The 17688-nt window shown below is 48.7% G+C and overlaps 2 protein-coding genes across 7 annotated transcripts in view; one reads left to right on the top strand and one right to left on the bottom strand.

Annotated features, from left to right (window-relative positions):
• Window positions 1-7522, top strand: Spag4 (sperm associated antigen 4). Its single transcript, XM_027421346.2, has 12 exons — window positions 1-750; window positions 1221-1325; window positions 1623-1689; window positions 1869-1930; window positions 2132-2175; window positions 2413-2438; window positions 2550-2658; window positions 2895-2970; window positions 3055-3170; window positions 3549-3716; window positions 4046-4135; window positions 4235-7522. Exons 1-12 carry the CDS (start codon window positions 441-443, stop codon window positions 4391-4393), a joined length of 1332 nt encoding a protein of 443 aa, XP_027277147.1. The 5' UTR covers window positions 1-440; the 3' UTR covers window positions 4394-7522.
• A 430-nt stretch (window positions 7523-7952) lies between these two features.
• The window catches only part of LOC100756430 (RNA-binding protein 12), a 42476-nt gene continuing 32740 nt past the window's right edge, over window positions 7953-17688 (bottom strand). For 5 of the 6 annotated variants that reach the window (XM_035446769.1, XM_027421340.2, XM_027421342.2 and 2 more), the window contains 15 exons: window positions 16940-17068; window positions 16662-16841; window positions 16488-16562; window positions 16339-16410; window positions 16154-16234; window positions 15929-16018; window positions 15734-15820; window positions 15516-15602; window positions 15354-15413; window positions 15141-15274; window positions 15003-15057; window positions 13906-13957; window positions 9545-9678; window positions 9169-9405; window positions 7953-9013 (listed from right to left, as the gene is read on the bottom strand). In XM_035446769.1, coding sequence (XP_035302660.1) covers window positions 8873-9013; window positions 9169-9405; window positions 9545-9678; window positions 13906-13957; window positions 15003-15057; window positions 15141-15274; window positions 15354-15413; window positions 15516-15602; window positions 15734-15820; window positions 15929-16018; window positions 16154-16234; window positions 16339-16410; window positions 16488-16562; window positions 16662-16841; window positions 16940-17068 — 1614 coding nt within the window. In that variant the 3' untranslated portion in view covers window positions 7953-8872. Of the gene's footprint in view, window positions 9014-9168; window positions 9406-9544; window positions 9679-13905; window positions 13958-15002; window positions 15058-15140; window positions 15275-15353; window positions 15414-15515; window positions 15603-15733; window positions 15821-15928; window positions 16019-16153; window positions 16235-16338; window positions 16411-16487; window positions 16563-16661; window positions 16842-16939; window positions 17069-17688 lie in introns of those variants that run through there. The other variant, XR_004770558.1, reaches the window with a different exon arrangement.

The following is a 17688-nucleotide window of genomic DNA, read 5'->3' as shown; positions in this document are numbered from 1 at the left end:
AAAAAAAAAAAAAAAAAGAACCATGGGGTCTTGCAGGCACTAGCTTACAAACAAACAAAAAACAAAAACCGGTGAGCCCCAGGTTCAGTCTCTCAAAAGCTAAGGTGGAGAGCGACGGAAGACAGCAAACATCAACCTCTGGACACACACTTTGCACATACACGCACACACACGCGCACACGCACACACACGCGCGCACACGCACACAGCGGTGGTAAATAGGTGTCCGCTAGGCTCCCGTGACGTCAGGCGGTTCTGTGACACGGCTCCTCTGTGACGCCAACAGCGGGCAGGTCGCAGACGCCAGGGCTGAGTCGGCCGCGCCGCCCGGGGTTCACGCAGGGTCCGACCCCGCGGCGCGCGGCAGCTGAGGGAGGGCCGAGGGCTTTGGCTGCTGCGGCGACTTCGGCTTCCCGGGGTGGGGGCAGCCCCAGGTCAGGATGCGGCGGAGCCACCGCCCAGGCTCGGCCGCATCCTCTCACAATCACGCACCCGACTTCTACAGCGAGAACAGCAATAGTTCCCACAGCGTGACTTCGGGGGACAGCAATGGGCGCCGGTCCCCTGGGCCGGAGCTCGAGCAGCCCGAGGGCAGAAGGGCCCGGGGCTCGAGCTGTGGTGAGCCCGCCTTAAGTCCAGGAGTGCCCGGAGGAGACACACGGGCAGGAAGCTCTCGGCCGAAGCCTGCGCCTCGGAGCCACAATGGCCAGACCGCCTGTGGCGCGGCAACCGTGAGGGGCGGGTCCTCGGGTGCGGGCGGGGTCGAGCCTGGGGGCGAGAGGGCGGGGCGGGCGCGCGGGGCGGGGCCCGGCGCGGGCCTGGGAGCAGTTCCGACCTGGCGCCTGAGGGCCCGTGCTCAAACGAGTCCCCGAGGCCACGCAGTGCCAGGGCCGGTCCCGGGAGGGGGCGGAGGAGATCCTGTGACCGCGCCTGGCTGAGGAGGCGCCACGGCGCCGGCGTGAGTGGCAGGCAGCCCGGGACCCGGGCCCGGGCCCGGGCTCGCCCGGCTGCTCGCGGGCTCAGGCCGGGGCTTGTTCTTCCGCGGACCGAGGCTCTCCCGCCCCGCATCTGGGGGTGCGCAGGGAGCGCGGCATAGGCGCGCGGCGGGACCACGGCCTGCCCAGCGGTTTAGCACTAGGCTCAGGAGCCTGCGCCCGGGCCCCGGGGGAAATGCGGGTCCGTGGTGCACAGCACCTCAATGGAGCCCTGGGCTCCCACAGAACCGTGTGGATCTTCCGCAGTCTTGGAGGAGCAGCTCAACCTTATCCCGAGCCTGGATCTGAGGCAGGAGATGCCTCCGGTGCGGGTGTCCAAGAGCTTCCTGAGTACGAGCCAGACCAGCCCCCTCCCCTCTGACTGGCACTCGGAACCCCAGTCAGTTCTCCTGCCCGAGACTGGGTCCCAGAGTCCAGCCCGATCCCCTCTGACCTTGGCACTCGGAAGCCCAGTTCTCCTTCCCCGGCCCGGGTCCGAGTGTCCGGCCTCAGCTCGTTTTCCCAGCCCACCCTCGCCTCCTGAGCCCCCGGACCTCACCCCGCGGCCCTCCCGAGCCTCCCTGAACCTGCACCACCCCTCCCTCATAGCGCGTCCTCTCTGAACGGCTTCTCCTGTCCCCGTCCCAGACCTCCTCTTTCAGGTGCTGAGCGTATTGTTATCGGTGGCAGGAGACGCGCTGGTCAGTGTGTACAGGTCAGAGCAAGGAGGAGCAGGGATGGCTCAGGGAAGGGCAGCAGGGCTGGGCCCCACCAAGGCTTGAGCTTATTCGTGTCTGGTTGAGTCGAGTTCCCGGGAACTGGGTCTAGGATCCTGGGGTCGAGGCGAGGGTGGGTTAGGGCCTCAGAGCATCAGCTTCTGTCACGGTTTCTCAGGGAGGTCTGCTCCATCCGCTTCCTGTTAACTGCTGTGACGCTCCTGAGCGTCTTTCTGGCAGGTGAGGAGCTTCGATTCCCTGGGGTCCCAGCTCTGCAGGTTTGCAGCCAAATCCAGCTCGCATGTCCCTGTGCCCCTCAGCTCACTCTAGTGACCCCTGCTTGGTCTCTCACAGTCCTTGTGCAGCCCCAGCCACCATCCCAACCCCTTTGCTTTCCTCCGTGTCCCTTTATACCAGAGAATGCCCCTTCTCTTTCTCCAGCACTCTGGTGGGGTCTCCTGTATCTGGTCCCCGCTTTAGAGAATGTGAGTTGGGGAGACTATGTCCCCAGGTGGGGTGGAGGTTGTGTGGGTGGGTGGGGCATCACTGGGCTGCTGGGAGTGGGCAGTATAGGAAGCTTTGGGTATAATATCCAGAGGCCAACGGAGAATGGGAGGGAAATGGGAGTAGTTCTCAAGAGGGAGGCCGCGTGAGTCTAGCCACGCCTTGCAGACTTGGGAGAAGCTTGCTTATTTGTCCCTCCTTATTTGTCCCTTCAACAGGAACCTAAGGAGATGCTGACTCTAAGGTGAAAGGGCAGCTGGGGTGGGATGTGGGCAGCTCTGAAATCTATCTATGGGGGCCAGGGACAGGTAGCTAACCACATGGTGCCTACCGCCTCCCCCCCCACGCCTTGTAGCCAATACCACCAGCGTGTGTACTCCCAGGGCCAGCAGCTGCAGCAGCTCCAGACAGAACTGAATAAACTCCACAAGGAGGTGTCCAGCGTTCGTGCAGCTCACAGTGAGGTGTGTCCCTGCGTTGGTTTGGGGGGTGGGTGTAGGTATTCGCTCTGCGTTCACTCAAGGCTGCACTTTGGAACTACCACAGCCTGGGTTCTGAGACGAATCTTCGCTCCAGATACCCACAGTGGGGACTCTTTTTCTAGGCCCTTAAGGTCCTATCTCTGAGTATTGAGTTACTGAGAGGCAGGCCCACTGTAAACTAGCCTGCAACCCTCCTGTCCCACCCTCTGAGTCTTTAGAGAGTGGCCAAGCTCGTGTTCCAGAGGCTGAATGAGGACTTTGTGCGGAAACCCGACTATGCACTGAGCTCTGTGGGTAAGACACAAATATGTGGAAGGAACTTGGACTCCAGGTCATAGACAACTGTGTTAATGCGAAAGTGACTTCTGCCTGTTCTAGGAGCCTCCATCGACCTGGAGAAGACATCCAGTGACTATGAGGATACCAACACTGTCTATTTCTGGAACCGCCTGAGCTTCTGGAACTATGCACGCCCACCCTCAGTCATCCTGGAGGTGGGCCTGGAACCAGGGTGCTGGGGATGGGACCAAAGGGCAAGAGCCAGGGTAAGAGCAAGAATCAACTTGGTAGAGGCAGGACTGGAGTTGAGGTCAGTTTGGCATCAGGAGGTGCCCCACTGGAGGCAGGGTCTGGCATGGTGTGGGAAGGCTCCTGCCAAGCCAAGGATGAAGTTAAACTGAAGAGAATTGTAAACTCTGGGGACTTAGCATTGCCTCACACGACTAGGCAAGAACCAAGGGAACAGGCAAAGCTCTGGGCTGAGAAGCTCTAGGGCAAGGTCTTGCTATCCAGCTCAGGCTGCTCTCCAATTCTCAGTACTGTCTGGTCTCCAGTTCGTTATATGTTCTGATGGTCTGCCCAAACCCCTGCAGCCAGATGTGTTCCCTGGAAACTGCTGGGCTTTTGAAGGTGATCAAGGCCAGGTGGTGATCCGACTGCCAGGTCATGTGCAGTTAAGCGACGTCACCCTGCAGCATCCTCCACCCACTGTGGCACACACTGGAGGAGCCAGCAGTGCACCCCGGGACTTTGCAGTCTTTGTAAGTGGGGCCGAGGCCAGGAGGTGGGGAAGTTTTAGAAACCCCTAGGTAGTGGTGAGAAGCATTGCCGGCATTTGTCATTGTTTGTTCATCTATAAGCTGGACATACTCACAGGCTGCTGCAGGTTGTAAGTTTAGCATCCCTGGTACTAGGATGTCCTGGCTGTTACTGGTTTCTTCAAGCCTACATTCCACAATGCACCACCTACATTAGAATGTGAACAGGACCCATGTAGCTGTTGAACATGTATGTAGAAGGCCTGAGCAAAGCAGTTTCCCCTCCCTTCCTGTGTCTCACGGGGCTCCTCCATATACTCTTCACCCACCAGGGGCTCCAGGCTGATGATGAGACTGAAGTGTTCTTGGGAAAATTCATCTTTGATGTGCAGAAATCTGAAATTCAGACTTTCCATCTACAGGTGTGTTTATCTCTGGGGGTGCTAACATGGGGGCAGTGAACACTGATGGGGAGGACAGTCTTGAGAGCAGTTGTTGGCATGATCCATTTGTTTCCCCAGAATGACCCTCCATCAGCCTTCCCTAAGGTGAAAATTCAGATTCTAAGCAACTGGGGCCATCCACGTTTCACATGCTTATATCGAGTCCGTGCCCATGGTGTGAGGATCTCAGAGTGGGCAGAGGACAATGCCACAGGGGTCGCTGGGGGACCCCATTAAAAATGCTGATGGTTGAAGCAGAATTGAGATTTGTGCTAAAGAAAACTGCTTCAGAGTTGGGAGGTCACCTTTTGGGGAAAGCTCTGCCTATGGCAGGTCAGTATGGCAGAATATGCCCCTCAACACATCCTCTTTTCCTGGAAAAGTCCAGAGTCATATAGTAGCAAAAGTTGATGTTTCCAGTGTCTACCATATGCAAGAGACAGTGTTGTGGACATTCTACACCGTACAAGATGCAGCTTGATCCTCAATACAAAGAAGGAAACTGCTAGTGCAACTTGCTCCACTCACGCTAGTGAAGAGTTACACAAGAATGGGGCCTTCCTCAAGAGGCATCCTTCCCTCTTCAGCTGGAGAACTATCATGTCGCTAAAGCCACACGTCAACTCAAATCTCTACCCCAATAACGGGGAAACTCTCCTCTGGCAAACAGTGAAAAGCTAAGTTCTGAAAACTTCTAGGAAATCTTTGAGTCAAAGCTGACCTAGGCTTGGTAGCCCTCATGCAGTTGGTCATTCCTAGGACCTTAGGTGGTCATCTGACGTCCATCTGATCTAAGTCTTCGCTGGAATGGTGAAAAGAACTAGGGGTGGAAAGTACAAACAGGCAGTCAAGTAAGTCGAGTTCCTAGGGTGGGAAAGGGCCTCACATGAGCAAAGACAAGCACTATTTATCTTGGATGTTGGGATCCTTCCTACTGATATGTGAAGCAGATCACTTATTATTCACCTATTTAAATTAGGGTGATAGTATTTTGTCATTTGAAAAAAGCACTTACACCAAGTATTTTCAAAACCTAAGATTTCGGGGCTGGAGAGATGGCTCATTGTTAATACTGGCTGCCCTTCCAGAGGACCCGAGTTTGATTCCCAGCAACCACCTATAACTCCAGTTCTAGGGAATCTAATGCCCTCTTCCAGCCTTCTCAGGCACTAGGCACACATGTGGTATATTCAAGCAGGCAGAACACCCAAACACATGAAAATTCAACAAAAGGTAAGGTTAGGACAGGTGGGATGTCTCAACAGGGAAAGACCACCAAGCCTAACAATTGGAATTTAATCCCTGGGTCCCATATGGTAGAAGAAGAGAAACAACTCCAGGGATGTCTGTCCTCTGCCCCCCACATGCTGTGGCACTTAACACACAAAAAAATATACTAAAAATACTTAAGGATCATTAAGATGACTCAAGTGGGCTAAAGTGGGCTTACCACCACCAAGTCTATGACCTGAATTCAGTCTCTGGGACCCATACAATAGATAGCCAAGTCTCACAGGTTGTCTTTTCAACTCCATGTGCACATACAAAATAAATGTAATAGGAACAAATTAAAACTAAGGTTAAAAATAGAACTAAGGGCTGGATATGGCAGCGCCCAGATGCTTTTAATTCCAGCACTCAGGAGGCAAAAGTAAGGGGATTTCTATGAGTTTGAGTGCTACATAGACCCTGTCTCAAAAAAAAAAAAAAAAAAAAAAAAAAAAAAAAAAAGAAAAGAAATAGAACTAAAGATCGGACATAGTGGTGCACACCTTTACTCCCAGCACTTGGGAGGCAGAGACCAGGGCAGGTGGATTGATGGAGTGGATAGAGTATCAGTTTGCCTAGTCTGCAAGACCCCATGGCCCTGGTTTCAGTTCTCAGTGCACATAAACAGAAGCCAGAGGAATCAAAATCCTTAAGACTTTTCATACATTTTCACCATCTAAGGCTGGCCTAGAACTCACTATGTAGCCCAGATTAGCATAAGGTTCAAGGCATTACTCCTGCCTCAGGCACTCCAGTGCTAGGACTGCAGACATGAACCACCTCAGTCAGTTTCTGTTCATACTTTTTATAGATGTCTAAGTGTGCACACCATTGTTAGTGCGGGCGGAGTTCAGAGGACAGCTTTGTAGAGTTAATTTTCTCCTTCCGCCTTTACGTGGATCCTATAAGTAAAATTCAGGTTGTTAAACTTGTACAGCAAGCACTTAATCCAGCTAGCAATCACACAAGACCCTGTAAGTTTTTTGTACTCTAACTGTATTGGAACATGTCCTTGAACTCTACAGCCCCCTACGTACACTCAAAGATAAGATAAGTGGTAGAGCCTGATTCAAACATGGCTTAGGCCCTAGGCACAATTCCCAGTACCAAACAAAACAAAACAAATGCAGCCACTGAGGGAGTATTTATTATCATTGATATATGGATACATTTTTAAAAGCAGATTAGCATTTATAAAAAATAAAATTTTCATATTGCATATAAAAACATATGAAACAGTAACAGCTAAGGGAAAAATAATTTGAACATGTTGAAAAGAACAGCAGAATGAAGACTCTTGACACATATAGCCATGAACAGGCTACTGAGAATGAAGTCAGTGTATGAAATGATTCCTAGCCTTACCTATGGAAATAAATTCAAACTGAAAATGAGATCTGGGTGAGGAAGGTGACCAAGGGTTAACAAATGGAATGAGTGGGACTATGACTTTACAGAAGGTAACCTGTAATATCTGCTAAAATTTTAAATACCCTCTGTGAGCTATCATTTCCATATCTAGAAGCCAATTCCTCAAAAATGAGTAAGCAGAACAAAACAAACCTAGGGGAATTACTAAATTCTGGTATAAGAGAGTAACAGGAGACAAGGCAGTTTGGATAAGGCATCCAAAATAAATGCAAACCAGATACAAATAGCTCATGTGATCCCTTAGAAGATGTTCTGTCTGATCTGAAACTCAGAGAAGAATTTAAGTCCACATCACAATCACAGCAATCTTCTTGACCCAGACTTCCATGTGTTGGGATTATAGCCATGAGCTACCAATCTTTATTTCCATTATCTATCCCCCCACCCCACCCCCTACCCCCCCCAAACCCCCTTGCAGGGTTTTCTCTGTGTAACAGTCCTGGCTGTCCTGGAACTCGATTAGAAGACTAGGTTGGCCTCTGCCTCCCAAGTGCTGTGACTAAACGTGTGCACCACCTGCCCAGCCCATTATCTATATTTATATGATATTGATATTTGAAACAATTTTTCCTTTGTTTTTGTTTTGTTTGTTTGCTTGTTTTGAGACAGGGTTTCTCTGTGTAGCCCTAGCTGTCCTGGAACTGGTCTCAAACTCGGAAATCCTCCTGCCTCTGCCTCCTGAGTGCTAGGATTAAAGATGTGTGCCATCACACTCAGTTTTGAAATAATGTTTTAGGGGTTGGAGAGATGGCTCAGAGGTTAAAGGCACCCACTGCTCTTCCAGAGGTCCTGAGTTCAATTCCCAGCACCTACATCACAGCTCACAAAATTGTAACTACAGGATCTGACACCCTCACACAGACATATATGCAGGCAGAACACTAATGCATATAAAACAAAACTGAATAATTTTAGATCTCTATGAATTCGAGCCAGCCTGATCTACAGAGTGAGTGCCAGTACAGGCTCCAAAACAATACAGAGAAACGCCCCCCACAAAAAACTTTAAAATATCTCTGCCTCCTGAGTACTGGGATTCAAGTTGTGCACAACCATGACTTACTGGCAGATTGAGTGAAATTTTACTTCTGCATTTAAAAGTTCCCTCCTCCCTGCAAGAGAAAATCTGTTTTTCTAAACCAGGCATTAAGTGCACCATAGATCCATCTACTCCATAAGCTGAGGAAGGAGAAGCTCTTGAGTTCAGAGTCTGAAGCCAGCCTGCATAATGTGGTGAAGATGGGTCCCTCCTACAAAATTTTCCTACAATATACATGTTTAATCTCTAATATTAAAAAAAAAAAAAACCATTAAGCTGGACATACTGGTCATGCTTATGATTTTAGCACTTGGGAGGTGAGGGTAGGAGGACTAGGAATTAAAGTCATCCTTGGTTACACATGTAGCTCAGGGACAGCCTGATGAAAACCAGGCACAGTAGCACAAGTCTCTAATTCCAGCATCCATGAGGTTGAGGCAGGATGGTAAATTGCAGGCCAGCTTAGACTACACAAGTGTTCCCAAAAAACAGTGGAACACAGCTAGTCCTAGAGGTCTAATAGTCGTCACTCTACAGTGAAATGTGTCATTCTCTCAACTTTTCCACCTCTTATGAGGCATAGCACCTTCCATCTTATCCATGTTCCCAGCTCAGCTCCACTCGGAGGATGGACAACCACACGCTTACTTTATATTCAAACTTCGTGTTTGCAAAGTGAGTTGACCCAATTTGCTTGGATAGGATTACCAGACCAGGGGTAACCTTTCACTCAACAAGCCCAAGGTCAACAAAGACTTAGGTCAAAGTAAGGCTATCTTACTTACACCGGCCTGTAACCTCGAGAAAGAGGTCTTTCCTGAATGGTGTCAGGCACAGGTAGGTAGTCAAGAGCAGCAAAAGCAGAAGTAAGTATCAAAGTATCAACTATAAAGTGAGAAGAATGTGCAGGTTTGGTCCATGCCTGGAGGATGGTACCAGCTGAAATAGATGGGTCACAGCCTACTCTCCCAGGAAACCTATGCCTGGGGGGGCTGTGCAGGGACCTTGGCTGGAGCTGGAGGTGCCTTCAATGGGGCCCAACCTTGGGCTTTGAAGTAGGAAACCAGCTGAGTAGGCACTTCTGCAAGTACAGTCTGTGCCAGTGTCTCCCGTGGAGCCTGTCAGAAGAAGAAAGGCAAGTTCAATGAGGGCCTGTAGGTCTCCCAGGGTCTACATCTTACCCCAAATTCAACCTTGCCAGACTGATGAAAAGGCTTTATCTGCTGGACCTCAACTCCATTCTCATCACCCTGCAAACTCTTCCCATACTCACATTCTGAAATCGTCGATAGGGCACAAACTGTACTATGTCACGGGAAGCTGCTTCTCCATAGCGAGTACGAAGAGGGCCACCATCAGCATCCAGCTGCTCCATGACCTCAAAGTCAGCACCACCCACGCCCACAATGATCACTGACATGGGCAGCTTTGAGGCTTGCACCACAGCCTCACATGTGGCCTCCACGTCTGTCACAGCGCCGTCAGTCAAAATCAACAGTACGAAGTATTGCTAGAGAAAAGTTCATATACTGAGGAAAATTCTCTTTCCCAACCCCTCCCAACAAACCAGGCACACATTCCCACTAATGAGATGGCCCCCATGATACAGTCCTCGCCACCTCAGCACCACAGCTATCCGTAGCTCTTACCGAGGCAGTCCTCTGCTGTGCCGCCTGGGCTGCAAATCTAGCCACATGGTTGATGATGGGTGCAAAGTTGGTAGGGCCATAGAGACGAACTTGGGGCAATGCTTGGCGGTAGGCATCTACAATACCCTGGATGCCTACAAAGAACAACAGAAAATTCTGAAGTTGTAGACCTTAGACCTCATGGGATTAAGTAAGACCTGAAATCTGTCCATCTAGACCCAGAAGATTTGGAAACCTGAAAGTGTTTTACCCTTGTCACTCAGGACACAGTTCTATCCAACAAATGAAATTAAAAGGCGCCAGACAGTGGTGGCGCACGCCTTTAATCCCAGCCCTTGGGAGGCAGAGGCAGAGGCAGGTGGATCTCTGTGAGTTTGAGACCAGCCTGGTCTGCAAGGGCTAGTTATAGGACAGCCCCCAAAGCCATGGAGAAACCCTGTCTCAAAAAATCAAAAGGGCAAAGACAACAGGACTTGATATAAAGAATATCTTGTATTAAAACTAATATTAAAAGTTATTTTCTGAACCAGTGGTGGTGGTACACACCTCTGAACTCAGCCCCTTGGGAGGCAGAAACAGAGGCAGAGGCAGAGGCAGATGGATCTCTGATTTGGGGGCCAGCCTGGTCTTCAAAGTGAGTTCGAGGACAGCTAGGGCCACACAGAGAAACTGTCTCAAAAAAAAAAAAAAAAAAAGCATTTTTCTGAACTGGGAGAATGGTTTAGCCTGGTTATGTTAGTACTTTGGAAACTGAGCAAGAGGATTGCTATGAGTATCAAGAGAGCCTGGCATACACAGTAAGACTCTTAAGGAAATAAGACCAGCGAGATGGCTCAGCAGGTAAAGAGCTTGGTGTACAATCCCAGTGACATGAGTTCTATCCACAGAACTACACAGAGATAGAGGGAGACAACTGACCCCACAAAGCAAGATCCACCTGCCTTGTACTCCCAAAAGCTAGGGTTAAAGGAGTGAACTACCGTGCCTAGCCTGGGTCACAAGTTAGAGGCTAGCCTGCATACTTCTAGGCCATCCCAGGGTACAGAGAGTCTCTGTCAAGAAGGGAAAGAAAAAGTTTGACAGACTAAGAAGACAATATAGATTTGAACATATATATGTAATATATTCTAGGGTTATAAAAGAAAGGGGACTATGAGGTAGAAGGAAAAGGTCTTAAGGTACAAGATAAGGTAATGGAGCCGGGCAGTGGTGGTTCACTCTGTAACGATAAATCTTTCCGCCAAGCCGCCTGGGCCCTGCCGCCACATGGTTGCCCAAAATAACACACAGAGATTAATATTAGGTACAATGATGCTGCTCAATGACTAGGATTTCTTAACTGTAAGATTAGTCTTAATTATCAACCATAACTATTAATCTATATATTTACAAGACTTATCTAATAGAGGACGCCTGTCTTCCTTGCTGCCACATGGATACTCTCCCTCAACTACATTTCCCAGAATAATCCTTGATTCCTACTCCTACTTATCTTGCTTTCCTATTGGCTAACAGTGCTTTATTCATAAACCAATAAGACAAACATATACAGAAGGACCTCCCCCATCATCACTCCTTTAATCCCAGCACTCAGGAGGCAGGGACAGGTGGATCCCTGGGTTCCAGGCCAGCCTGTTCTACAGAGTGAGTTCCAGGACAGCCAGGGTTACACAGAGAATCCCAGTCTCAAAAAACACCAAACAAAAAGGCAATGGAATATGTGACATGAAGCAAATTGGGGTACTATTTGGAAGGGAGGGCTAGGGGTGTAATAAGAAGATATACGTGATATATATGTGTGTGAATAGCACAGACCTATAATCAACAGTTGGGAGGTGGAAACAGGAGATTCAGTTTGAGACTATTGTGAACTATAACAAGAACCAGACTCAAATGCCAAAAAAAAAAAAAAAAAAAAAAAAGGCCATAATAAAACAATCATATGCTGATGAAGGTTTAATAAAAGTAATCAGGGTCTGGGATATAGCTCTGTGGTAAAGCAAATTACCTAGTCCCTCAGTAACATAGAATTATTTAAATACAAAAGAATGGCCTTGATTTTAGGAAACATACTTAAGTATTTGGGGTGAAGAGCTATGTGAACGACACTGGGCACAAAGTTGATGGAGGCCAACGTGTTCTGTATACCATTATCAAATACTCCAGGGAAAGGGACTTTTAAAGCCAAACTCAGAGGCAGTGAGGCCTCTGGGGTTAAGGCAGTTGTCACCAAGCCTGACTACCTGAGTTCCATCCCCAGGGACCACATGGTAAAAATAAGAAGACTTCCAGAAAGTTGTGCAATGATGCTCATGAACATACACATATACACTGAATACACATAATTTAACTTTTTAAAAATGTAAACTCTGCTGGGCACTGTGGCGCACACCTTTAATCCCAGAAACTAGGGAGGCAGAGACAGATGGATCTCTGTGAGCTTGAGGCTGGCCAGGTCTACAAAGAGAGTTATAAGACAGCTAGGACTATTGCACAGAGAAACCCTGTCTTAAAAGGAGGAGGGAAGGATATATAACCCCTTCTCTTCCTCCCTCCCTCCCTCCCTTACCCCTCACCCAACTACCCTGTAGCTCCAATGACTCCAGAATTCCTGTGACTGCTGTAACTTTTCTCTAAGGCTGATGTTTTGTTTTGAGCCATGCTTATGTTATTTAGTCTTCTGTGACTGCTGTTAACTTTTCTCTAAGGCTGATGTTTTGTTTTGAGCCATGCTTATGTTATTTAGTCTAGCCTTGACCTCTAATTTCCCCACTTGCACTTCAAGTGCTTAAGATTACACTGGCTTCCAAATATGGTTTTACATCAAAATACAAAGTGAGAAGAAATTTTTAGATTGAAGCCATAGCCTTGTGTGGTGCTCACACCTGCAATCTTAGCACCTACATGGTTGAGGGAAGAAGGATCACCTGGTGCTCAAGGCTAGCTTTGGTTAGTGAGTTCTAGAACAGTCCAGGTGAGGGTGAGATCCGGAGCTGGAGCAAAGCAGCATGAACTGCTCTTCCAGAGGACCTGAGCTGGATTCTTAGCACTCAAACCAGGAGGCTCACAACCACATGTAACTCCAGCTACAAGAGATCTGTTACCTCTGGTCTCTGTGGGCACCTGTACTTACATGTACACACCAACACACAAATAGACACCCATACATACAAAGAAAAATAAAAATAAGAAGATCAGATGAGATCAGGTCAATTTTTTTTTTTTTTCACTTTAACTTGGTGCTCACGTGGAAGTGCTGGCAAGACCCAAATCTTGGGTCTTTTGTTTGTTTGTTTGTTTTTGTTTTTGGAGACAGGGTTTCTCTGTGGCTTTGGAATCTGTCCTGGAACTAGCTCTTGTAGACCAAGCTGGCCTCGAACTCACAGAGATCCACCTGCCTCTGCCTCTGCCTCTGCCTCCCAAGGGCTGGGATCAAAGGCGTGCACCACCAATGCCCCGGCTTTTTGTTGTTGTTGTTATCTCAACCAAGTTTTTATTGCTCTAGCAACTGCAAAATATACAAATTTCTGAAAGGTGTGTCCTGTTTAAAAGCTTGCAAAGCTTCTTCCCAGGCCCTTGAGAGAGACAATTACACAGAACATGAAGAAGTCATCAATCACACATTGAAAGGCCCCAAACCAATGGATAGTTAAACCCAATCTATACAGCTTTCTAGTTTTAGGCTTCCTTATACATATTTGATAAGTAAATAGCTATCAAAATAATAAAAAAATAATTTTCAAATATTACAAATGAAAATATCATTGGTGTGATTCCAACAGTTTTTCTTCTCATAAATGAAGCAATGCCCAGCTTTTTAATACATTTTTTAAAGACTTATTTTGTATGAGCATTGGTGTCTGAACTGCATGTATGTCTCTGCAAGGGTGTCAGAGCTCCTGGAACCCCAAATCTTGGGTCTTTACAAAGAAGCTTGGAAAGTTCCCATAAATAACTACCTACCCTGGCTGGGGATGTGTCTAGTCACAGATTGTTTTCCCAGTGTATAGAAAGCTCTGGACTACACCCTTAGCACAGCAGGCAGTGACAGCCCACCTAGCCCTTTTCCATGTTTTCATTTGAGAACACGTTGCCCAGGCAGGTCTTGAACTTTTGATTCTCTTGCCCCAGCCCCTCTGCCACTAGCCCCAGGTAACTTTAGTTTTATTTTAAAACCAAAGCACAAAGAGGTAAGCAACTTGCCCAAGGCCATCAGTAATAAGATGAATTTAACCCCACTGGGCTAGCTCTGACCTCCACTCCTCTGTACAAAGAAGCAGGCTCCTCCCTCCTAGTCCCCTCTGCCCAGGAACACTCACTCCCAGTGTGAGACTGTGTCTCACTGGAGAATGGGGAATTACCTGCACAGTAGGGATTACTGGGATTGAAGTTCAAGGCAAATTCATGTGAGACCTGAGGGCAAGAATGAAAATGACTCAACCAGGTATGGGTTACCTCCAGTATTAGCTAGCACACAGGAGACTAACACTTGAAGATTTCAAATTTAAACCTAGCCTGAGTTATATAGTGAGACCAATTTCAAAAAGCAAAAAAGGAAAAACAAAACCCCAACAAAAACCCCAAAAAGGCTGGGTATAGGAGTTTATGCGTTTAATCCCAGCACAGAGGGACATTAGGATTTCAGTACCTTTGGGGCAGTCTGAACAAAAAACAAAAAGCCAAACAAAAAAAAGAGAGAGAGAGAGAGAGAAAAATGACAATCTTTCTTTCCACCTTCCCCTTGTTCCCCTTTTTTGCCTCCTGAGCCCCTCCCTAACACACACTCCAAACAGGGTCTATGTAAACCAGGCTTGTCTTGAACTCAGAGAGATCCACTTGCCACTGCCTCCCAAATGCTGGGTTAAAAGTTGTGAGCCACAACACCCAGCAAAGATTTCATTTTATTTCCAACAGGATTTTTTCGGTGTTGCCTTGGCTGGTCATTACATACACCAGGCTAGCCTCAAACTCACAGAGATCCACCTGCCTCTGCCTCTTGAGTGCTGGGATTAAAGTTGCGCGCCACCATGTCTGGCAATCAGAAGAATGCATTGGGTTCCCTTTGAGGCCAAGCTCCAGGTAGCTAGCCATCTTACAAGGGTGCTGGGAACTGAAGTGTTCAACAGCCATGCCACCTCTCCAGGTACCCCCAGCCCTTTCTATGCCAAGACATGTCATTCTTGGGGGGCTCAAGTGCAGTCAGTAGAGTGCATGCTTAGCTTGCTTAAGACCCTGGGTTCAAGCCTCAGAACTACAAAGTCAAAGCAAGGGCATTCTGATGTATGCCCACGGGTGCGAGCTATCTGGCCCTGCACCTGCTGTATACCGCCCACTAGAACAGATCTCTGTATCTCTCCTTGTAGCTCAATGCCAAGCAATAAATAAATTTACCACAGACTCTGGAATTAGGATCTTGATACTAAAACCTAGAATAGAGAGAAGGAAGAAGAGAGCTTACCTGCCAATTAGGGGGTACCTGGGCCCCAAATCCAAATGCTGGGAACAGCTTGTCTCTGTGGAGAAGCAGTGAGGGGATCTTGAGTCTAGAGGCTGAGATGTGAACAGGGCATGGGAGTGGCCAGAACCTGAAACTCACGAGTCATAGTCTTGAACCACGCTGCCCACACTCCACAGTGCTGTCAGATACTCGTTGACTCCTGAAGGGCTCAGATAGTGCAGGGAATCAGGAGAGGATGGGTCTCCATTGGAGCCAGTGAAGTCAACACCCACCTGGGAAGAGACCAAGAATGGAGGTAAGGGCGGCCTAAGCCTTAAGGCCTGATCACGTGCCCCTAGGACAGCAACTTACAGTAAAGTTGATTTGGCAGCCTCCCATCACATAGTCCAGGAAGGAATACTCTGTCTCTACCTGCAGATGAAACCGGGGTTAGGCCATGGCTACTAGCGGGCTAGCATCATACAGTCCAAAGCTTAGAACTCAGAGCCTGGGACACATGGGCTGCCATCTTACCCGGCAAGTTTTCACTCGGACAGTTCCAGAGTTCTTGTAGCTTTTCTTTTTCTGCTGCTTCTCGGGGTGGATACATTCAAATTCAGCCTGGTGGAGAGAAAAAGTAGGGCAGGAAACCACCACAGCATCAGCTAAGGACCTAAGCTGCACTGGCCAGACGTTCCTATGGACAGCAGCCATCACGGCCCACCGGAGCACTGTCAACAGTCACTACCTACCGGGACTGCTTGAAGTTGGGCCAAGGTGGTGTGGAAGGTACCAATGAGATCATGTGACCCGTCACTGTCATAGTCCGAGCAGCGCACCTGAGGGAGAGTGTGTGTTTGTATAACAGAGATACAACACAGGGCCGGCAAGAAGTCCCTCCCCAGAATCCGTTCCCTTCATCATTCTATTTACAGTTGACTCCTCACCTGGATGGGTGTGCCCAGGTCCCCACCGCAGAAATGCTGAAGAGGAACCGAGAAGCGCTTCCATGTAGGGTTCAGGTTGTTCTTGATTACCTGGGGTGGAGGGTAGTGAGCTCTGAGCTGGCCCATGAAGATCTCCCACCCTCTCCTACCCACCAGTTTTTCTCCCTCAGTTCCCAAACCCTGGAGATTCTCTCCCGTGCCAACCATCAACACCACGAGTCACACCTCAGATCGGTAAGTCAGGTGCCACTTCCCATCACCTTGGCGGAAGAACTCCAAGAACGGATCAGATTTTCCTAGGAAGTCCTGCCGATGCCAAAGAGATTCAGTTATAAGACTTCAGAAGACAGCCAGTGTCAGCCCTCTGCCCCCTTAATTCTCAGATCCCCATGGCCTCCTTCCAAACACACCTTCTTGTCTAGGTTTCTAGCTTCTACCTCCATGGTTACTACCCGGTTGTCCTTTAACTCCTGAGCTGAAACCTAGAAAGAGAGGACTATATCATCTCATGAATTACTCATTACATAAACTGCTTCCCTGCCCAGGGTTTATTTCTTACAGTAATGGTTCCCTGCCCGGCAGGCTTCCCCGGCTTCAACATCAAGGGTAGAGTCAAAGTCTGGCTGGACACAATCTGGGGGAAAATGAGGTGAGAGAGGCTTCAGCACCTTAGACAGGGTGGGGTCCTGTGTGACTGGCACATCCAAGCTTCTTAATCCCTGGCCCTACACACCTGACCTAGGGAGCACTCTGCTGCCCCTAAGAAGTCGTCATCCCCCAGCTCCGGTGTCTTGTTGTCAATGTCATAGATTCCAAAGCGCAGCTTCTGGACAGTCTCAAAGTGGTACTCGACCTGCAGAGTCTTGGAGAACGCAGGGCTTGAGCAGTTCCGGACTCGCTCAGTCCGGCAAAGCTGTAGGAAGAGGCCACTAAGCATCAGTAACAAACCTGCCACCCCCAAACATAACCCTCCCCTCCCTCAATGACCTTAACCTTCAAGGTTCATCTCACCTCAGCCCAGGTGCCCCCTCCCACATCCTGTAAAAGGACGCAGAGTGGGTCAGATTTGGAGCCGATGTCCTTGTCAATGAGATGATCACAGGAAATGGACAGCTGCACCAAGGTCACACAGTGGGCCATCTGGAGGGAGACAGCAGGGTCAAGCATCAGGGCCTCTCCTCCATCCTTCACTGACTATAGTTCCCAGCCTGGGAAAGCCACACGCAGGCTTTACACAGGCAGCCTGGACACCCCGGAACCCTAAGTGGACTCAATAGCACAGGACACATTTTTGATAACAAACTCTGGCTCCAGATGAATCCTTACTCTCTAAGTGGTCTTCATCTCAACAATGCTGTCCAGACTTGGAACTTGAGCCTTAACCACTGCAGAGCATAATCAATCTCTATCTGGCCTCTTAGCACCTTCCCCAAGGTCAGAACGAGGCTATATTTCAATTCCAACAGTTTCCAGGGGGGCCATCATCTAGATACTGCTCCCTAACTGCTGATAACCATAACCTCTAATTCTGGGACCTGACATCTTGCAAATTGGGATCCATTCCATCCATTAACTCTTCTTATCTCTAATCAGCTGCTCAGGTCTACTCATTTCCATGTATGTCATGATCTAGTCTAAGCTACTGTTTAGGTTACCTAGAAATGGCAATAGTTTCTTCAGCTGCTCACTTAACCTCTTGCCAACCCTACTTCCACTTCCCATTACCACCCAGTGGACTGTTAACATAGCAACCAAACTTA

This window comes from Cricetulus griseus, chromosome 6 (genome assembly GCF_003668045.3).
Source record: "Cricetulus griseus strain 17A/GY chromosome 6, alternate assembly CriGri-PICRH-1.0, whole genome shotgun sequence".
In the NCBI taxonomy this organism is placed as follows: domain Eukaryota; kingdom Metazoa; phylum Chordata; class Mammalia; order Rodentia; family Cricetidae; genus Cricetulus; species Cricetulus griseus.
Note: the sequence above shows the minus strand (reverse complement) of the source record. Positions and strands in the feature narration are given on the sequence as shown.